The 23119-nt window shown below is 41.6% G+C and overlaps 1 protein-coding gene across 3 annotated transcripts in view; it reads right to left on the bottom strand.

The window, feature by feature from the left end:
* The window catches only part of CUL4B (cullin 4B), a 32071-nt gene extending 16501 nt beyond the window's left edge, over positions 1-15570 (bottom strand). For 2 of the 3 annotated variants that reach the window (XM_082207211.1, XM_082207210.1), the window contains exons 1-5: positions 13704-14664; positions 10027-10142; positions 3057-3160; positions 2373-2442; positions 1438-1511 (exon numbers count right to left, since the gene is read on the bottom strand). In XM_082207211.1, coding sequence (XP_082063337.1) covers positions 1438-1511; positions 2373-2442; positions 3057-3160; positions 10027-10142; positions 13704-14331 — 992 coding nt within the window. In that variant the 5' untranslated portion in view covers positions 14332-14664. Of the gene's footprint in view, positions 1-1437; positions 1512-2372; positions 2443-3056; positions 3161-10026; positions 10143-13703; positions 14665-15086 lie in introns of those variants that run through there. The other variant, XM_082207212.1, reaches the window with a different exon arrangement.
* Between the last annotated feature and the right edge of the window lie 7549 nt (positions 15571-23119).

Here is a 23119-nt window from a genome sequence, read left to right on the forward strand (position 1 = left end):
GCACAAGAGAAAGTGAGTCCTTGGCTCTTTCATGCATTTATGACCTAACCCAGCAAGCCAGATTCTCATAAAGGGTTCAGAAACTAGTAGTTGACCAGGCCTTAAGTGATCTGGGTAAATATCCATAGCAAGCTCTTACCCCAAGGGTGGAATGGGCCCATTTTACCTGCACATTTTTCCAAGGACCAAAAAATGTGTGTAAATGCATTTAAGAGGCATGTATTCATATGAATTGGATATACCTACTCATATAACCTGAGATTTGGATAAATACATACATACTAGGAACTCTTCCAGAGTTAAGTTGAGAATGGGATTTAAAAGATTTAAAACAGGCAGTTGACTGGGGGAGAAAACAACAGGAGTGCTTCCAGAATTTAATACTAGTAGCAAGTTTAATACAAGCAATGAATAGGTTGGAAAAAACCTTATAGCTCCTTTCACGAAAGGAGTCCTTCTATAAACGGTATGATAAAATGAGGTCCAACCTAATGTGCACCACTTATAACACTGATACTGCACTGGGAACACAAGGCTCTAAACCAAACTCTGACACATTTTGTTCCTGTAAAAGTCACTGAGGAGATTTTAAATAAGTACACAGACAATGAGTAGAGTTCTGGAGGGCATAACCCAAAGGTCTGCATTTTGTTAAGCATGCTTAACTACATGGTTAAAAACAAAAACAACCAGTCAATTGTTCCAGGCTAGCAGCATTCTACTTTTGCATCACCTGTTTTAAAATTTCAAGACTAAATTGCTATTTGCTTTTGCCACTGGCCCGTTTCATAGTAAAGCTTAATTAATGGTTTACCATGAATGCGTCAACCTGGATTGTTTTGCTTCTCACTGTGAGCGTGCAGAGGAAACAAACCATGATAACACCTGCTTGGCATTATACCTGAACCAGGAATTGTTGTGCTCATGCAAACAGTGATTGAAAAACCAGGAACAAAAGAAACAATGCTAATTGTTCTTTGTTTCTCCACAGTGCTGGTGGAGAGGCAAGACGCAGGCATAAATGGCTTGTGTATGGCTTATTGTGATGTTTGAACATGGTGCCAGAAGACAGAGACCCTTTTGCTGGTTCCTGATGGCTCAGTTGTTCCCAACATGTAGCACTGCTGCCATTCTTGGTATCCAAACAATATGCACAGTGACCTCGTTCACCGTTCTAGAGCTAGTTGATACTTTCCAAATATGAACTTGATTTAGCTTAACTTTAGCTTTAAACTGCCACACACACCCCTTGTGAAAATCTGGGTGGTCAGAACAGCAAAGAAAACATATATACCAGCCATGCTACAAAGATTCTCTATTCACTGTCAGTTCACTGTGGCTCAATCTCAATCACAATGGAAGGGAAGAAAAACTGAATCTATATTTTTGACAAAGCATCTGGAAGTCTAAAATCAATACTTCTCTTTTCATTCTCACCAAATTGATGGCAGCATTGAATTTTGAAGAACGTATGTTCGATCCAGGAACAAAAAGATACTTCTAATCATTATCTGTAAGGGGGAGGGGGGAAAAATCAAGCCATAAACATTTTGACATAAAGCAAGATCATTCTTGTGCCCTGATCCTAAACATGATTACTTGGTTGGAAAGGCCACCAATTTTAACAGGCCTTGCTTCTAAATATGCCTTACTGACTGCAACTTTAGAAAGTCAAACATATGAACTGACCGACTCCTCCCTCTTGCTTTACCATGTTCCTTAAGATGAATGGTGCACATCCTCTTACTTGCCCCATTAATGTGCAGGTTCCCACAACCAGGACAGGGTAAGAGACACTGAAAAGCTGCTGCACTTCCTGTCACCTGGGGAAACTTCATTCCCTCCAGAGACTGAAGTGAGGGCACATTTTAATCTAATTCTTCATATAATATTCTGATGAAATACTTCTTTAAGCAGGTTTTATGGCACTGCCCTTTTAAAATTACCGAGGCGCATTGCAAAAAGGGTTACCTTCCTAAGGGACCCCTAAAAATTATGAAGCATAATGTACCAGATTCGAAGTGACAGAAACTGTCGCCAAGAGTTGCGAACTGAATGCCTAGATGTCAGGACACAAAAGCAATACAACAAAAATAGGTCCTAAGTATATAATTGCTTGCATCATTTCCTTATATTGGTATAAAACAAAAAGTTGTATTTGTCTAAATATCTGTGAGCAGAAAGCACTTCTCTCTGAACGGCTAATGATTTCCCCTGCCTCCACATCTATCTGTGACCCCTGGAAAGCTACTATAGATGGTTACTGTTCCAACTCGCAAGGCAGTTTTCAGGAAGCTGCAGGTGTTCGTGGGGGGAAACCATCTGGGATCCAAGTTCACAAAAGTATTATTTGGAAGGAAAACAAGCCTTACCATTTGTCTGCAGTGGTCTTGCCAACATTTGTCTATTTTCTTGAGAAAAAGAACACTGTCCAATGAATCCATGATGAAGGAGTTAAGAAATTTAACACAACAACTGGGACAACACCAATGCCTGATGACATTGTTCTTCTGCGTCATCGCTGGAAAACTCAATAGAAACAAAAGAAACTGCCAGCCCTATTTTAAAGCCTTTGTTTTAGGCTAGGATGTGATCATGAAAAATATGTTTATTTAAAATCAGCTAAAGGCCAAGAGACCACCATTTTAATTTAATGGGCTACTATGTTAATCAAACACTTGTGATGACACAATTCCATTGAACTCAATAGCTTTAAAATTATGAAATAACTTACTTTATCTTTCAAGTATGGTGTCCACATTTGATAATACCCATATTCAAAGCATTGTGATCTAGTAATATCATAAGCATACACACAGCATCATGGGATATGAGACCAAATCTCACCTACTTCCCAGTACTTATTGTTTCAAAAGACTCTATCCTAGATACTAAACTGATTTTTAAGACTCCAAGGATGTAAATATCCACCCTGAAGTTTGACAGGGAAGATGCTCAGAGGGAAACACAGAAGAACACAGGTGTGTGTATGTATCTGGATTTCAGGCATTATAAAAATGAAGTCCACAAACAGACTTACTACACAAAAAGGATATTCTCTGAACTGATGGATCTGTGCTTTGATATGGTCTTCACAAATCTGTCTTAACTGCTTGTACAAATTTGCAGAAATCTTATATGAGCAGAGATTTTCAACAGCCTAAAAAAAGGAAAAGGAGGACACATGAAAAAAACTCCACCAACATTTGCAGGACTCCATCTACAATTCGTAACTTTTTCTGTACATGCTAGCTCTCAGAAAACCACAAGTCAAAATGATTCTTCCCAGCGAGTTTAAAAAACATACCTATCTGATGTGGGGGCATCACTAGACAATTAGAGATCAAAGTTAAGGGTGGTATTCAAAACTAGACCTACTTTGATTAGACCCAATTAAATGAATATGACTAACCCACAAGAGTGGCTTTTCAGGAGATGCCAAGAACTACAATGAGCGTGGGAAATCCCCAGTATGTGAATGGAAGTCTGCTCACAGGTCTCAAGTCATTTGCAGTCTTTGGATACTTTCTGCACAAACACTACTCATTTAAAATGGGACTCCAAAGATCTGGCTCTCAATTTTGCTGTTAGTTCACAGAACAAAAATACATGCCAGAATGCACTGCAGTTGCATTCATGCTCCCCTGGGCAGAGTGCCTTTCAGCTGACTGAGCTCATTTAATATAACCACAGTAACATCATGAAGAAGAAAATGGAAGAAAACAATGGAATACCAGACTAGCAAATGAGCAACATTTTAGACAGAGAACTCTGACACTCAAAGGACATGCAGCCCAAACAGGACCCAGTGATGAAGACTGCATAGCCTTAATTTTGCTTAGCAAAGATTCGTATGCTACTCTAAAACCATCGCTGCAATTTTAAGAACATTTACTAGTACGTAAACTGCATTTTGAGGGACGCGGGTGGCACTATGGGTTAAACCACAGAGCCTAGGACTTGCCGATCAGAAGGTCGGCGGCTCGAATCCCCACGATGGGGTGAGCTCCCGTTGCTTTGTCCCTGCTCCTGCCAACCTAGCAGTTCGAAAGCACATCAAAGTGCAAGTAGATAAACAGGTACCGCTCCGGTGGGAAGGTAAACGGCGTTTCTGTGCCCTGCTGGTTCGCCAGAAACGGTTTAGTCATGCTGGCCACATGACCCAGAAGCTGTACGCTGGCTCCCTCGGCCAGTAAAATGAGATGAGCGCCGCAACCCCAGAGACAGTCACGACTGGACCTAATGGTCAGGGGTCCCTTTACCTTTACTTAAACTGCATTTTCCGCAACAGAATTTACTTCAAAGTAAATATGGTTATGCTTCCATGCAACAAATATCTGCTGGGTGTTACTATTGAAGCCTGCTTGAATTTACTGTTTTACTGGCTGTTGAAACCACAAGGAATATATTTGTTGTGTTTTATTTTAGGTGCTGTATTTTAAAATTATTCAAATGTCATTTCAGTTGTTTGCTGGTATATGGAGACAGTACTCATCAAGTAAGAACACAAAGCACTTATGAACACTTCAACTTCACTATGTAAATACTACAAGAAGCCCTGAAACACGCTGAAACATGAAGAACATGTGACCCTCCAGATGTTGGACTCCAGCCACATCAGCATGGCCAATGGTCAGGGATTATGGATCAGATAATCCCTTTGTTAGCCTTAAAGGCTAGCAAATTTATTGTGGCATAATCTTTTGCGGACCAGAAATATTATACCATAATACATTTGTAAGCCTTCAAGAGTATACAAGATTCTTTTGTTTTGCTGCAACAGTAATATAGTTACCTCTGTGAACATTGTCTATAAATGCTAAGTACCCTCATCAACTAAAACAAAGTCCATGCACATGTTAGTTGTATTTGCTCATATTAATTCTAACCTCTTGCCCTCCCCATGTTAAAGCTTAGTGATTGTAAGGACTTCAGGACAGAATTCTTTCTTTTGTTTATGTCACTTGTTCCTTTCTTCTGCAAAATCACCAGGTCTACTGATGAAGAAGTTTAAATAAATTATTATGGACTAAATTAAGACAAACCTTGAAACAACCCTATGAGAGCAGCTTGGAAAAGGAGATCCAAATTTATTCACTAATCTGAAATTTAGCACATTTGAGAGAAGGGGACTGGTATGAATATGTTCACCTCAAAGCTCTACTAAGGGGGTTTGAAGAAGTGGGAGACTTAAATAATCTAGTGTTGCTTTACAAGGATTCTTGCCAGCAGGGGAAGTAGTGCACTAAGAGGTTTATTGCTGATCAAAACAATAGTTGTAAGAATCTTTTTGAGGAATGTGGGAGAAAAATATTTTGATGCTGTGGCATACATAATCGTGCATTAAAATGCACATTTGGAATTGGATACATTTACCAGGCAGCTGCTCTTTAGCAGAAAAGTTTTATCAAGTATTCATATCACCAGCAACTTATATTACTATTTTTAACACAAGTTAAAAATAGATGCAAACGAATAGTGTCAATAGAAAATACAGTTACTTTGCTGTAAAAATATCTGGTGCTAGCTGAGAGATCACTTTGAACACATACCAGAGGGAGGTCCCCTAAGGCCTTAACCTTAGGAGACTGACAGATTTCCACAGTACATATATATACAGTGGTACCTCAGGTTACATACGCTTCAGGTTACAGACTCCGCTAACCCACAAATAGTGCTTCAGGTTAAGAACTTTGCTTTAAGATGAGAACAGAAATTGTGCTCCAACGGCGGGAGGCCCCATTAGCTAAAGTGGTGCTTCAGGTTAAGAACCGTTTCAGGTTAAGAACGGACCTCCAGAACGAATTAAGTACTTAACCCAAGGTACCACTGTAATAGGATATCTTACCCTAAGATGTCAGAAGTACTGGTTGAAAACATGCAAGTTTATCCCCAAATAACCCTTAAATGAGCTTTTAACTATCTTCCAGAAAGTTGTTCTACTGGTAAGCCGCAAGGCTCGTCTATGGCATGTGGAAGAAAGAGCGGTTATCTAGTCCAAGCCCCTGTTCAGTGGAGGATCTACAATACAAGATGAAATTCCTGCATCTGTAACAGATGACCACCCAACTCCAGCAAAAGGAGACCTGCTACCTCCTGAAGCAGTCAATTACTCTGCTAAATAACCATTATTTCCTAATGTACAGCTAAGAAGCGGAGCTCATTACACAGGCTCTGCTGTGACACACTGACTAGACCCATCAAGCCTCCTCTCCCTCAACTGTCTTCTGAGGGAAGCCATTCCACCAGACTGCCTCAATGGGAGAGGAAGCAGGGTCAGTCCATCGGCTCTGCTGGAAGCCCAGCATCAGGCACCATCTGCCTTTGAACTCTGCCAACAGGTATATAGGAAAAACAGTCTAGAAACTGGTGCCAAAGTTTTTATTTTTATTTTCCTCTTCCATCCTTTTCCCCTTGTGTGTTGTGGGGTTTGTTTGGTTGTTTTCTCAGATTGTCAACCTGTAGGTAGAGAGTGTCTTGTTTTGATTTTATGTAAGTCATTTTAGGGGCCTTTTTGGCTAAAGAGCAGGGTACAAATGCTATAAATAATAAAGCAGAATGCCAATTGAATGCTTCGATAATTAATTCTCAGTAACTGCTGTGTGCCAGAAAGAACAATGCATTAACATTATCAATAACGTAGCAAGACACCCTCCTCAAAGTAAGAGGTAAGAGAAACATGGAGATAAGCCACAAGACAGTTTGCGTGGTATGCCTACAACTCAATTTCTAGTTACTATTTCTTTTAAGGGACTCCCAAGGAGACAAGAGGACAAGATGTTGAAGGTTCTCCCATCAGCCGCAAAGCTTGGAATATGAGCTATATGTTAATCAACCTAGTACAGTATTCTACCTATGTGAATTCAAGGAGTTGACACAGTTTTCGTAGACCATGTAGTCCCATTCCCTGCTTGTGGTAGAAAATCCAGAGGAACATAGGAAGCAGTCTTGTATATAGTGAGATCACTGGCCCATCCAGCACAGTAGCATCTACACTGACTGGCAGCATTCTCTCCCAGCCCTGTCGGGAGATGCTGGCTTGCCCAGCCAGTGCCTGTAGGGTTTCAACAATGGAAAGCCTATCTTGTAATTGGTTCTATGGTTGAATTTCTCCAACCATTAAGATGTTTCTCCAAATGTTCAACCAAAATCTACCTTCTTGTAACTTAAGCCAATTAAATCTAGCTTTGTTTTCTGAGGAAAGAGAGATTCCCACAAGCCAATTAGAACAACAGCTCTTAGAAGCAAGGGCTGCCTGCTCGAGGCCATTCCAACTCCAACTATGCAACTGTAAAATTTGGACTTTACTCCATTTGAAAGTTATGTCAGGAGATGTATGTGTATCAGATTTGTATCACAAGCAATAGGACTTATTCGTATGATGTTACTGTGTTAGCATTTTCTGTATTTTGTACTATACATTGTTTTACATTTTCTGGCTTTTATTGCTTTTATCTGCTGTATCTAATCTTGTAAGTCACTTTGAGAACTTTATGGGTAAAAATCTAATTAAAAAATATTAATAATAATAACAACTGAGTGTTGTTTTTATATTTTAAATGTTAGGAACTTTTGTCCTAAACAGCCATGCAACAAGAAGCACTCTAACAAGATCCGTCCCACCCCCATTTTAAAATAGCAACATCAAATAGCCAATGTTTCGGTCATTATTTTTGTTCAGTCTTTTGGTTATACTATCCTATGGAATAATGTTCACTTCTTAATAGTGATAATAGTGATAATTTAAGAAATAATTCAACACCCCCCTTTAGATAAAAAGTACACTTAACACGTGATATCCAAATAGTAGTTTCAAAGATTCAAAATCCTACACAGTTATTAACCGAAATAGCTACGGAATACTCTACATTAAGAAGACCTTTGAAAGACAGGTATTGAACAAACTGAATACAAACTGCATGCAGATTAATAATCTTTCCTTTGACATTCACAAAACCCAAAGTAAAGGTTATCTTTCCAAAAATCAGTGAAGATGCAAAGTAATTCCATAGAAGCACACATAATCAGATTATAAAGTCTTAAGCAAAGGCTTAGTGGGTCTGTGAAATACTGTGGTTCTACAGAAAACTCAACAGTTAACTGGCAAAACTAAAGTGAGAGAGAAAAAACATGCATTCAAAATAATATAGGAACAGATAGGGAAGAAGGGATGGTAAGCGATAAAGAAGATGAGGTAATCCTGTAAAATATACACGAAAATGATACAAATGCTTAACTCTGCATATACTGTATTTTTCACTCTATAGGACACACTTTTTCCCCTCCAAAAATTAAGGGGAAATGTGTGTGCGTCCTATGGAGCGAATGCAGGCTCCTTGGCTTCAGCGATAGCAGCGCAAAGCCTCCAAAGTACAGAGGGAGCGTTCCCTCCGTGCTCCGGGTTCCTTATGCTGAAGCCGGGAGAGTAAGACTCTCCTGGCTTCAGTAGAGAGGGAGAGCTGCGCAGCGCCCTTTCAGCCAAGCAGGAGGAGAAATGGAAGGGGCTCCGTTTCTCCTGCCGCTTCGCTGAAGGGGTGCTGAGCAGAGAGGGGGATAATTTTGTTTCTTGTTCTCAACCTCTAAAGGTGTGTCCTATAGAGTGAAAAATACGGTAAATGCTGCTTCTTTAAGGTAAGGGAATCTGTTACTTTTAAGGCAACAAAGAAAATATACCAAGCATTTGTAGTAAAAGGGACTACTGAAGTTATGTCTTTTGATTTCTTAAGTGTGCTTCCTATAAAAACAAGCAAATCCCAGGTGTTCAAGTATTTGAGGCTGGAGTTTGAAACATTTCATCATTGTTTCCTGCTTCTCTAGAAGTAGGTAAATACCACAATAAAAAAGTCAGTAAGCAACTTAAGTTCCCCATTTTTAGCAATACTGTAACTTGGATCTACTTATGGCAACTTGCCTTTCTAGCTTTTTCAGATTACTTTAACTTTACTCATTTGAAGAGTAAACTAATGGTAGTCCACTAATTTACATTCCCACTAGCATTAAAAGTATTTTGAGTGCTGCAGAGCAGTGGATGACCTCATATTTCTGCACGCACCAACAATTCCTCTTAATGTTTTATGGTATTTTTTATGTTCTATTATATGTGCCAAACACCATCTTGATACAGTGGTACCTCGGGTTACATATGCTTCAGGTTACAGACTCCGCTAACCCAGAAATATTACCTCAGGTTAAGAACTTTGCTTCAGGATGAGAACAGAAATCGTGCTCCGGCAGCGCGGCAGCAGGAGGCCCCATTAGTTAAAGTGGTGCTTCAGGTTAAGAACAGTTTCAGGTTAAGAACGGACCTCCGGAACGAATTAAGTACTTAACCCGAGGTACCACTGTACTTTAAACGAGTGTGCAATGTATAATATATACATATATTACTAATAAATAATATAAAAAAACTGGGGAAGTTCTACTTCAATTTCATGTTAAAAGCCTCCCTGCCTGCGATGTTTCGGCCTCACAATAGGTCTGTGTCAGCACACTAGGAACAAGAAACAAACTGGGATGGAAGTTGTTGTCCCAGCAATAAGCAGAACCTTTGTTTCCCTGTGAAGCTTATCATCCTACCTATCCAGAGAATCCTTGGTCTTGCCAGCATAGTACTCCTGAAGATGTACTTCAAACTGTAGTTTGTCCCTCTCTGAAGTGCAGGACACCTAAAATTGTGGCCAGTCTTCACTGTTTTGTTAAAGTGCCACTACAAATTCTAGAGTGACAGGTCCATGTCTGAACCATAGTGAATGTACCAGAAAAAAGCCATTCAGATGAACATCTGAATATTTTACTGTGTTGATGGAAAAAGTATATCTGGCTTGATGAATTTGTGAAGGAGCTCTCGTTAGTTTTCTGAAGTACCATCAGTCCAACCTCGTCTTCACTGAGTGATTATGGGTCCTTATCCACACTTCAAACCCAGATAGTTTGAGGCCCTAGAAAGTGGGCTAAAAACCTCAGTGATGTTTACAGTCTAGTACGGCTTTACCTATGTTATTGAACGCTACAAGTTTTGACACTTACCTGATAGAGCTCTTCTAAGTTGTACTTAATTGAAGTACTGTTCTGAATAGCTTCTACAGCTTCCTTCAGTTTTTGCCAGGTTTCATCTGTGTAATTTTCAGGCAGTTTAGGTTTATCTGCAAGATATTAAGAATTAGTGTCTTTTACAGCAAATATATAATTTAAGAATATAAGAACAGCCTTTCTGGAGCAGACCAAAGGCCATTTAGTGAGCTTTCAATAGTGACCCACAAGATTTACTTCTTTGTTGTCAAAACTCATAATCAAGGAAGCATTTGTACTAATGCTTACATACAAATAATACCTCTAGGAGATGCTCAACGTACCAGTTTCTGCCCCATCAGTAGCCAGGTCACAATAGTGACTTGCAAGTAAACAAATGAAAACTAGACATTGTCTCTGAACAATACAGATCTCTGCTAAACTAACCCATCAGAATGGTGAAATGGTTAAATTCGGGATGAGTCAAATGGATTGCGGGATGCGGGTGGCGCTGTGGGTTAAACCACAGAGCCTAGGACTTGTCGATCAGAAGGTAGGCAGTTCGAATCCCTGCGACGGGGTGAGCTCCTGTTGCTCGGTCCCTGCTCCTAGCAGTTTGAAAGCACGTCAAAGTGCAAGCAGATAAATAGGTACCCACTCCAGCATTTCCATGCTCTGCTCTGGTTCGCCAGAAGCGGCTTAGTCATGCTGGCCACATGACCCAGAAGCTGTACGCCAGCTCCCTCGGCCAATAAAGTGAGATGAGCACCGCAACCCCAGAGTCGGCCACAACTGGACCTAATGGTCAGGGGTTCCTTTACCTTTACCAAATGGATTGCAGATCATGGGGACTTTGCTACTGAACTTGACAGTTCTATTAAGCAATAGTTGACCAGTACAAAACTAGATTGCCTTGGATTGCCAATCCCCGCCCCCCTAATTCAGAACTAAAAAGCATTTATGTTTTAAAAAATTAGCCCCTGTAATGTATTTGTGTGCAAAGCTTTCTTGATTATTTTTCAGTATCTGCAGTATACAGACAATGCAACAGCCTGCCTCATAAAACGGAAATATCACAAGGAGCACATTACACAAGTATTCCAATATGCAAGTCTTCAAGGAAGGATTCAAGGTACTGGCTTTTATCTTACCACGTTCTAAATACTATATCCTACTTACGAAGTGGATAAGATTCATTCCTCATGTGCTGCCACAGTTTCATGGATCAATTTTAAAATGCCCCCTTAAGCATATCATTTGTATGGAGTTTGAAAACCAAGCCATACAAATGTTTTTATTGACAGCATCATTTCAACATAATGTAAGATCAAACTGATTAGTAGCCAGGGCTACTAATAAGCAGCTCTTGAGGCACTGTGCATATTCCTCATGTGGTGTGGCTTGAACATCAGATTTGCAGTACAGTTTATATACTAGCAGATGATGTTCCCTTTCTAGATCTACCATTTCAGCTGAAGATGTATCCTATCCTCATCTACAGACATTTCTACACTCTTCAATTGTGGCAAGAGTAGTATATATACAGCAAGGAAAGGAAAAGAAATACAGATTCTTCACAATACATACATGCTTGGTACCATTAATTTGTCAGTGAGGAATTTGCCGAAAAGAAGCATAAAAAGAGTCAAATGGATGCTCAGTGAGAACTGGTCTTATATACGAGTCAGGAAATGGAAATGCAATATTCACATTTACCAGTCAGAAGCAAAGAAATGAGTGGAAAGTGTCTGGGAAAGGCAAACACGGTTTAACAAAAGACAGCTTGACCTGCATGTTAAGGGTAGACAAACAGGAATATGTGTATGGTGGTGAGGCCAAAATTATAAAAATATTTTTTGTAATTACAAAAATAAGGACCATCTGTATTGTTTTTCTTTTGTAGAGTGATGGAAGGTACTTAGAAGTAAGAAACAGCCAATATACTCTATCATTTCCTGAAGTAAGATACTTCCTTTAAAAAAGCAACAGTTAATTAACTTGATTAGAAAGCAGAAATGTTTTGAGACAGATATTTAAAAACAAAATGTATTTTTTCAGAGACATAACGAAGCTCCTCAAAGCCAGAGATTAATACATCAAAGCCTGCTTTATCATTCTTGGTATGTGTATATCCATAAACTCCCCCCCCCCTTACGCATACAGATATCAAAATTCACTAGAGAATGTTATATCCACCATTCACCCTAAGGTGGGTTGCAGCAGTTGTAACACAGTATTAGAAACAGTTTAAAAAAACTAACAACAGCAGAATTAAGGTTGGTACATCAGGTCCCCCATGGCTTTTTTGTCTTTTTACTGCAACAAATTAACATTACTACCCCATTTGAAGTTACAGTACCTAGCTTTGAGACTTTTGGTTAGGAATGGGCAATCTTCCCACTGCTCTGATCTACTATTTTTATTAAGACTCCCAAGATTTGCCAACCAGCGACAAGTGCAAAAGAGGTGCAGTTAGAATTAAAGAGCAGGGTGCCTCTGAGAACATTCTGAGCATAGGAATTTCTTTTCAGAACCAGAACCAAACAGAACTCATTCTATCTAAGGAGTGCTACAACCCTAATTTAACACCCACATTACATGCTGCTTTAAAAACCTGAGTGTCCAGGCAAAATTCTTTGGCTTCCTCTCGTTTTCCATCTAGCCTCCTCCATGTAATAAATATATGTATGCTGATTACAAGAATAATTTTAAGCTTTTTACTTGGGACTCAACCAAACATTACAGGGAATATTTGACAGGTTCTCAAACTATGGAGACACACATGCCTCGAGAAAATACAAAATTCCAGAAATGATAGGATCCTCTCATTTCCTTCCCTACCATCCAAGATGAATGTCTATGGCAAACAACTGTACAGGATTCACGTTATGTTTGTGGAAATGATTGTATCTCTACAATTTTATCCTAAACTGACTGAGAAATAAGGAAAGGATGAAATAGCTGCTACCTCATTCTAATGAAAACTCCCAGTGTATGATTTTAAGAGGTCAAGGATGCTCTGCCCTGTTCTGTACCAGCACTGCATACTAGTACTTCAGAGCAGGGATTCTCACATGCAGCTGCAGGAAATAGCATACAACTTTGTTTAAAAATCTCTAAACACATGCTTATGGAAAAGAGCTGTAATTTCACAAACATGTTTAAGAAACAGAAGCATATACATCAATCTAAGTTTTTCTAAGCTGCAACTTAAAAATAGTCTGTCTTCAATATGATATCTTTTTGTCATACTTTTAAAAGCTTCACATTCCATTTAACTCGAGAACTGCAGCAAGAAAGGGGAAACTGGAGCATGGATGTATAGTGAAGAGCTGGGGATATGTTGAGGGGGACTGGTTTCATTTTTAGAGCCATTGGAGAAGGAATGAAAAATTCCTGTCCCTCCCCTCTGCAAGCACCAATTACAGGGAGAGTTAACTCCACAAAACATATCTTTTTCAAACCAGCTATATGAATGAACACCTGACGCTTTTTTTGTTTGACAAAAAACAAAGCACTACACTTGGGGATAAAATTGTAATGGATCCCTGGTAAGTGGTCTGGTTTCCTCTAACAAGGGATTCCGTGGCAGAGTGGTGAATATGATCCTACACACCAAAGATTTCTGCAAAGTACGTGCCATCCCTCTATGTAGATACACATTTCAGAGGTAAGGAATGAAATAACCATGTTACCTTTAAAGTTCTTGATCACTAACTTCTTGGCTGACCCAGGTTTACTGTTGGCAAAACTGGAGACAGTGGAAGAGGCAGCTTTGGTCAGGCCATTTGCGTGGTGTCCCACAGCTGAGGAAATTAAGAGGCTTTTGTTTTTGAACTGCTGCTGCTGGTGCTGCTGAGAAGAGGCAGCAGGTGACGAGGAGGAAGAGGAGGAGGAAGACTCTTCAGCCATCTTCGCGTCAAGTCCAAAAAAATCCAAGGAGTCCTCAAAGCGCAACTTCTTCTGCAGGTAATGGTTGGAAGAGGCAACTCCTGATGAGGAGGAACAGGAGGCAGAGGTGGCAGGGGTGGTGGTGGCAGTAGTAGTAGCAATAGAGGATGTGGAAGAGTTATTTCTGGGAAGAACAGAGGAGCAGGAGGTGATGGATTCAACCTCTTCTCTATCAGTGCTGCTGCTATTACTATTTAGCTTTCTTTTCTTGGAAGAAGATGAGGCGCCGCCGCCGCCTCCACCACTGCTGCTGCTGCTGCTACTACCATCAGTGGCGGGTCTGACCTCCTGAGCTGCTGCTGCTGAGGGGCTGGGGGAAGTGAAACCTGTGGGAAACATGAACACCACAGAGGTGAGCAGGCTGAAGGGCATCAAATCCTTCTGGTGGGACAGGTACGCAGAGCAAGTCGTGGAAGATCTCTGCCTCGTCCTTCCAGGCAGAACAAGTGCCTGCTTGCCAGCCGGTTCGCTTCTCTTCTCTTCCCTCTCAGGAGGAAAGGAAGCCCTTGCCGACCTTCCCTTCACCCCTTCTCGCTCGGATCGATCACTCAGAAAAGGCGTCTGGCTCCCCGAGAGGGGAAGGGCAGCTCCGCCTGGCCACCCTGCCCCGGACTCCCGCGAACCTCTCAGCGACCCTGCCTGTCCCCTCACTTTCTCAGCTCCCGGAGGCGGCCAGGGTCCCGTCCACTCTCTGCCTCGCTCCTTTCCCCGAGATCACCTCTCTCCTGAGGAGGGGCGGAGAGGGGAGCCGGGCTCCCTTTCCCGCTCCCCCGCCACCTCCTTCGCGGCCGGGAGAGGGGGAAGCGAACAAGGGAGGCCGCCGCGCCGCTTGTTATTGTCAATACTACACGCACAAGAGGCAGGGAGCCCAAAACATGGCGGTACATCCGGCCGCTCGGCATGCTGGGAGACCAACCCCGCCCGGAAGCTCCGAAAGGGGCGGCTGAGGGGGCTCTTCGGCAAGGGGAACTCGCGCTCTGGGCGTGCGGAGCCCGCGGGGGGGGGCGGTCCCGAACGCCCGGCCCTATTTCTCCCACTCACCCGCTCGCCCCCGACCAGGCCCCGCGCCCCAACGTTCCCCCCCCCGGCTACCTGGCACCCGCTTTTCCTCCTGCCCTCTGACCTACCGGAAGTGCTCATGTTGCCGGGCGGCTGCTGCTGCTGGTGGTGCTGCTGGCGGCGGCGGCGGCGGCGGCGCTGACGGCGCTGGGGGCGCGAGTCCTTCTCGTGCCCAGGCGGGGTGGTTGGGGAGTCCCGCGCTCCAGGCTCTGGTGATGTTTCTTCGCGGGAAGAGGCGGGGTTGCCGCCTTCGGAGTGCTGCATCTCCCCGGCGAAGTGTGTCGGCAGGTCTCCCGAACCACGCCGCTTGCCCTGGTCCTGGTTCTTGCTGCTTGCAGCAACTCTTCGTCCTCCTGGTCTTGGTCCTTCTTTTGCCTCGCCTTCCCAGCGCCCCAAACCCTCTGGCTTCCTTGGCTTCGGAGTTGCCTCGCGCACACGCGAGCGGAGGAGCTGGAGCTCCTTGAGAAGCAACCTCTCCGTCTCACCGCTCTCTCCTCTCTGCCTTTTTGCAGGGGAAAGGGTGAGGAGGCGCGTGTCCCACCCCCTTTATTTCCTGGACAGAAATTGGTTGAGGGGATGGTCCCGGTTCCCGCCACGCCTCCATGCTTTCTTTTTTTTTATTGCAGTTCAGGAGCGACGTGAAGTGCGCCTCCACTTTTCACCTACATTTAAAAAATATAATAATAAAATAATAAATACACATAGCATCATCCTGAGCAGGACGAGTGGGAAGTTGGACTTGGTAGATAGTTTCGTCCTCCTTGCTGGCTAGCTGGCTTGCGTTTTTTATAATTATCAACCTGAAGTACAGATCGTATTTGCATTAGGGGAGGGGAGGGGAGGGGTGAGATGGAAGCATCCAAGATGCTAATCAAAGGGCAGTAGAACTCTGTGATGTCATACATCTGTGGCAAGTTTTGTCAGTGGATACAGTTATGACAGTTATGAACAGCCTTTTGTGTGAAAGCAGTTGAAGTGTTGCACTGCTGTTTGCCTCAGAGTTTTAACCTGCAAGTGCACTAAGTAAAACTTATTTGTTACTTAAACTTTAAACAGGGAGTGTCTTCTGTAGTTTTTATAGGAATAAAAATAGAACTAAGTAAAGGGTCAAACAACCCTTTTCCACATAATTCTGTAGAGTCTTAATTCCCACAGTGGGGACATTTAGGTAAAATACATTTAATGTTATGTTTAATTTGTGGAGCAAGGAATCATTTCACAGTGGATCATACCTGTGCATTGTTACAAGAATTTAAGGTCTCAAATATGTAAATTAAATGTACAAGGCAAACACGTACATAAATATATAAACCACATGTCCGAAACAGTACAAGAAGACAGTCCTGAAACCATTTTGACTCTCCCAAACTGACCAAATGTTTCTCTGCAAGGAGGGAGGAAATGAAAAAAAAAAACTCCTCATTGTCTTTGTGCTCACAAATCCTGCCTTAAGGGCACATTTAAGGTGTGAATAGGGTGAGCCTCTGACCTGGCTCAGGAATTAAGTATTTATCATTACAAAAGAATGGTCAGGCTGCCCATGTGATCCAATCAGTGACCATTGATGGTTTTTTTGCCAGACAGGATTTTGCTGGAGACCACCTCTTTCTGTGATTTATGTATGATGTATTGGGGTGGTGGTCTTGGGCTACACCCCTTCTGTGATGTATGTATGATGTTTCTGGGGGTGGTCTTGAGTTTGAGGGTGGGCAATTTCAAAAGTCTATATAGTGGTACCTCGGGTTACATACACTTCAGGTTACAGACTCTGCTAACCCAGAAATAGTACCTTGGGTTAAGAACTTTGCTTCAGGATGAGAACAGGAATTGTGTGACGGCGGCACCGGGAGGCCACATTAGCTAAAGTGGTACCTCAGGTTAAGAACAGTTTCAGGTTAAGAAAGGACCTCCAGAACAAATTAAGTTCTTAACCCGAGGTACCACTGTGTAAGGGCTGGCACACCTTAGTTCTGGGTTCCTCCTCTTTCCTGCTTTGCTTCTCAATATTCTCTGGTTGGCCTCTGTTATTTTCTCCTACCGATAGGGAACCCACTTTCCCCATAAGGGAAAAAGGGCAGATTTTGTTTACAACAGCATATATGCTGAGAAATAAAGTTAATGAGGAATTTTAAAAAAGGAAGCATGATTATCATTTCACTCTTGTTTACTACAGAAGGCAACTAGATGACCCTTAGAGTCAACCAATCCTACAATTCTGTGATTCCACTAGGGCAGGAAAGCTGGCTGTTTGTTGCTGTAGAGCACAATGAACTCACAGTATGCTACATTGTATATTAATAACAGCATTCTACAATGGACCTTCACACACCAAAATGAAACTGCTCCCAGACAAACACACATGTGAGGTATTAGTAAGCTTAGAAAAACCATAGAATTTACACAAGTATAAAAGAAATATCCTGAAGGAGCACTCCAGAATAGTAAAATGAGGTTAGAGCATGCTCTGTGGTGGTGCAATATTGATTGATTTGGGAGTGTGAGGAGGAAATATAAGAGTATATTGGAAAAAGTTATGATTGTCTGAATAGAAATCTGAATCAAAGGCATTCTGCTCTGCAGTGTTTTGCCGTATATCTCACTTTGGGACCTGGAAATCATGTCATTTGCCCTCTTCTTGAGTACATTGGAAGCTGTATTAAACTGAGTTAAATCATTGGCCCCTTCAGCTGATAGGAGTTGTAGTTCAACAACATCAGGAGGAACAAAGGTTCCATGCTCTAGATGATGTTTGGACTACAACTCCCATCAGTCCCAACCAACATGTTCAGTGATCAGGAATTATGGAAGTTGTAGTTCACCAACACCCATGGTCTACCCTGAGTGGTAGCAGCTCTCTAGACTTTCCTAATATGACTTATCTAAAGATGCCAGGGATTGAACATGGGATTTTGCAAGCTGTATGTGATCTCAGAGACACAGTATGGCTATCCTAAATATACACACAACTCAGTAGTAGCCAGACTTTTAGCACTTCTGTTTGAAGAAGACTTTTTTGCAATTCAGAAGTTTGTCAACTTTGTCTTATAAAAATATAGCATTTCAGAATGTGGCACTTGTAGACACGTGTTAAAATCATGTGAAATGGAGTCCGGCAAAATCTCCAGGAGGAGGAGGGTAGGGCAGGAAAGTTGTCTTGTTTCCCACAAGTATAGAATATGGGAACTCTACTGTCCTAGTTTTGGTTTGTTTTTATTTTGAATAGTTTTAAAGTCAGCTCAGCAGTGTTAATTGCAACATACAGACAAGGAGCATATCTGTATTATCTGTTTTGCTTTTACGTGGGCTTGAAAGCCATATATTTTAATTGGCGGACAAGCACTGGGAGTGCAGCTGCTTTGGCTCAGCATTTAGCTGATAAGAAATGCTTACCCACTCCAACTTGCCCGAAGGATACTCTGTAGTTTTAAGATGGTTACCACATGAGTACGGATCCGCAGTGCTTTATACAAATCCTCCAGACCTTCACTGCCAAATTTAGTCCAGAAATTGTAACCCAGCAATAGGAGCAAGGGAGATGGAGATAACTGTAAAGAAATTGTAGCAAGATCTTCTTCTTCTTCTTTGGTGATCACTCGTAGCTGAGTAAGATTGTCTTCCATAAACATGGTTTTTAATAATGAGTCCGTAGGTGACTGTGGATGCCAATACTGGATCCACCCGTCCTTCCACTGTGGGGACATTGGTTTCCTGGCAGGAGTGGATCACGGTGTGGATTTGCCAAGCGTGCCTTCCTCTTAGCATGTTTCTCCCTTGCGTCCTGAGTTTGAGTGTCTTCAAACCCCATGACACCTTTGGTAAAGGCTGTTCTCCAGTTGGAGCGCTCACAGGCAAGTGTTTCCAAATTGTTGGTGTTTATACTACATTTTTTAAAGATTTGCCTTGAGACAGTCTTTTAATCTCTTTTGTTGACCACCAGCATTGCACTTCCCATTTTAAAGTCGGAATAGAGTAGTTGCTTTGGAAGACGATAATCAGGAATCCGCACAACATGACCAGTCCAACGAAGTTGATGTTGAAGAATCATTGCTTCAACACTGTAGCAAGATATAGTTAATATGTCTTGTATAGATAGCCCTGGTCCTTTACATGGCAAGTGTGCAAGAAATTGAGCTGGATATGCCTTATCCCAAATCAGAGGTTTTGCTACTTGTTCTTCTAATGAAATCTTAGCAAAGTGGTCAATTGATCTGGACTTCTTAGGAGCTGATATATATGCCCATAGGCAACCTCAACTTTCTTCATAGTACAAAACCTCAGCAATGCAGAATAACTATCTTTGCATAGTAGGCTTAGCCACAAAAGAAAATGAAATTCCATCACTGTGGGAACAATGCAGAATCACTATCTTTGCCTACTAGGCTCAACCACAACAAAAAATTCCCTCACCATGGGAACTTTTATGTGAACAATGTTTATTGTCTAAACAGATGTGGGGGGAAATCTTTTGTGTGCCGTAATTGGTACACTGGTCGGGTTAGTGGAGACAGGAATTCTGACTAGCCCTGCAGAAAATACCTACCAGCAAAGAAACTGAAGTTAGTGATGGTTTGAAGGTACATCAAGATGGGGATTGGTCTGATTTTGCTAAGTCCCTTTCAGATTCTGTAACTAAATAATTAAATGACATCCATAAATATTGGAACTTGAATTCAGAAACCTGCTTTTGCACCAATATGAATGATAAAGAGATGGGCTTAGATGAGTTCTTTTCCATTCTTAATCTAAACCCTTCAGATCCAAAGCTACTGATAGTGGATGAGTATGCTGACAACTCAATTACTACCTTCCAAAGAAATTATATTGGCCCTCCACCTAATCTAATTTGTTCAAGACCCAATCTGGTGTCTTTTGATGGAATTTGGGAGGTTTCAGGTCAGCTCTCCACATTTCTTGCTGTACAGGAAGGAAGGAAAAGGCAGCGAACGATGGATAAACAAACATGCTCTGAAAGGTATGAGAGGGAAAGTCCAAATTCCAATGATGACTCTTCTAGGAAGAGGCCTTCAGACAGATTGTCCTTCATAACTGGCCAGTGAAGAAATCCAGCAGAATAATAAAAACAAAATATGAACTTCAAGCAGGAATTCAAGCCATTTTTGGGACTTCCTTGGATTTAGGAAATTGTTTACATCATAAATGCCTGACTAATTGTAACCAGAGAGGCAGTATCAAAGCTTTCAGGATCCTGATGTATAAGATAAATTTTGGTCTCTAACACATGTTTGCTGACAGAGTGCTGTTATTTGAATTAGAAGGTTGTCAAAATAATCGCCCTCTGATGAAAAGTTAGATATCCATTCCCTGTACTTTCTAGAGAAAGGGAACTGCAGCCTGGAAAAGGCAACCTGAAAGGAAGGGGCAGGAAGTTTTTGAACCATAAGATTCCTGCCTTTGTCACCTGTCCTAATTATAATATAGATATGCTCCACTGGAGAAGGTAAGATTCATTGTATTGGCCCAAACACAGGTATTGGAAGAAATATGCCCAGGTTAGAGGAGCAAAACTCCTACCCTGCTAGCAATTTATTTTCCAGAAATCTATCCTGTATCAATTCTGATGTTTCTTACGATATACTGTGTTTTGATGCATTTCCCCCTAAAACAGCTTCAATCCAAATTGAGAAAACAACCTTGCTACATTTTAAGCTGGTAATGTGTACATAGCCCAGATCTGAATCTGATCAGTCCCTGTGCATGGTACATCTCTCATATATATATATATATATAGAACCTTGAATTCCATGTAGGAACAGTACAATGCAACTGTAATAATGTTTATTTATTTACTTATTTTTATTCCACCTTTCACCCGTAGATCTCAGAGCATTTCACAACATTAAAAAATACAAGATAAAAACACAAAATACATAATTAAAACAAAAACAAACCAAAACAATAACCCCCTCACACAAACGTTAAAAAGAGGTACAAGATGTTAATCAGCCCAAAGTCTGGTTGAAAAGGAATATTTTCACCTAGTGCCTAAAGATATGTAATAAAGGTGCCAGGCAAGGCTCCCTTGGGAGTGTTGCCACTATCCAGTGTTATACAGTGGTACCTCGGGTTACATATACTTCAGGTTACAGACTCCGCTAACCCAGAAATATTACCTTGGGTTAAGAACTTTGCTTCAGGATGAGAACAGAAATTGTGCTCTGGCAGTGTGGTGGCAGCAGGAGGCCCCATTAGCTAAAGTGGTGCTTCAGGTTAAGAATAGTTTCAGGTTAAGAACGGGCCTCCGGAATGAATTAAGTACTTAACCCGAGGTACCACTGTATATTTCTTTTACAGCACAGACATAATGGGCTGGATCAGTTAAACGTGCTGTAAACTCATACAGGGAAATTTGGTAGGGAAAGACGGGACTCCACAGCGCCATCTGTTGTCACAGTATTATTTCATATACTGTATACAATACGTATAAGATGCTTTTTCTTTACCAATCTAGCCGAGTCCATGGTTAAGCAAGACAGGATCACAAAACCTGGACCCTATTATACCAAAGGTAAGGAATTAAAATATTCAAATGCCCTGAGTCACTGCATCAGCCGTATTTGGCCAAGGGAGGAGCTCAGCCATGTTCCTCCTCAGAAGAGAAATAAAATCAGACCAAGCAGGTATGACTCGCAGCTTATCATTTAGTTTTTCTAGCAGGGCTATACCACACTTTAGTGTACCAAGTAGGAAGATTGGCCCTGCTTAATTCCGCCCCCCCCCCCACTGCAGCGGGAGCTTGTATTCTATCACTTGGTGCCCCCCCACTCCCCATATATTTATTTTCAATAAAATGTTAACAAAGTATAACAACAGATGCCACAATAAAAAATGAAAGGGGCATTCTAGAACTGAACACTGAGGAAGAAAATGTCCATGCCAAGATTAAGTAGAATAGATTATTATTGCAAGGGTTTATGTTGTTCCTTATTGCTCTAGTACATTATAAAACAACCAATGGATACTTTAGCTGAGATTCCTGCTTTGTAGGGGTTGGACTAGATGACTCTCAGGATCCCTTCCAACTCTACAGGCCTATGATTTTCCCCATAAAGATATTATCTCATTGTCTTCCTACACTCCTTGTTACTGTGGACTGAGCTACATTAGTACAGAAAACTGTGACCCCAGATGGCACTGTGTGTTCCATCTTTTGCCAACATGATTTCCTACTTTGAGGTTTGCAACATGTTTTCCTGAATCCTTTTTCCCCCAATGTGTCCTAAATCCAGCCTTTATGTGTAAACTTAGCCATGCACACTATTTCTCCCATGAATGGGAATTGAAGTATGGAGGGCGCCAGGTCAGTGAAGCCTCATTTACAGGGTTAGATAAGAGAGAAAGTGATGCAGGTCAAGGGCAGGAATTCAAGATGAAACCAGAGAAGTTATGGTAGCGGCGGTGGATTTTGGGTTTCAAGCCATATCAAGCCAGCAAGTCTTGTGGCTTGTGGTCTCAAGTCCTTCACTACTCACTTTCTGAAGAAGAGATTCTTAGATTCAAGCAGTGAAATAAGTTTCTGGCATTTCTTCTGCTCTTGCACTTGAGCCCCCACCTGACACCCACCCACCCCCACCCCAAGTTTAAAAGGAAATTACTTCCTACTAAGAGCACTTATAAGAAAACCTAGGATGTCACATGGATATAATCAACTAAGTAAATAGAACTGCACACTTACCTTCGAGTGAGCTATTGAGTTTACCATGTCTACAATCAGGCTACATGACAGTAGGCTTCAGCATGGTGCAAAATGCTCTCATATACTTACTTCCTTGTGACTAGCTGACACAATCCAACCATACTTCCTTCACTTTCATGGCATATGGCCTGAGCAGCAGATGAGCGATTTTATCCCAAGATTACTTCTCAACATACCAAACACTGTGGAGGTTCACCAAACCCTGAATTATCTAATTCCGTTGTGCGAACGGGCCTCACAACTCCAAAGATTTACAAACCTTCTTTTTATAAGGGTCAGCAGCCCACAACTTCAAATAAAGTAAAGGTTGTTTCTTATCTCAGATGCTACTAGGGTATGGACCTTCCTATCAGCACAACATGTGCTTTGGGATGCTCCATACTTTTG

The sequence above is a fragment of the Podarcis vaucheri genome (genome assembly GCF_965113315.1).
Source record: "Podarcis vaucheri genome assembly, chromosome: Z".
Taxonomy (NCBI): domain Eukaryota; kingdom Metazoa; phylum Chordata; class Lepidosauria; order Squamata; family Lacertidae; genus Podarcis; species Podarcis vaucheri.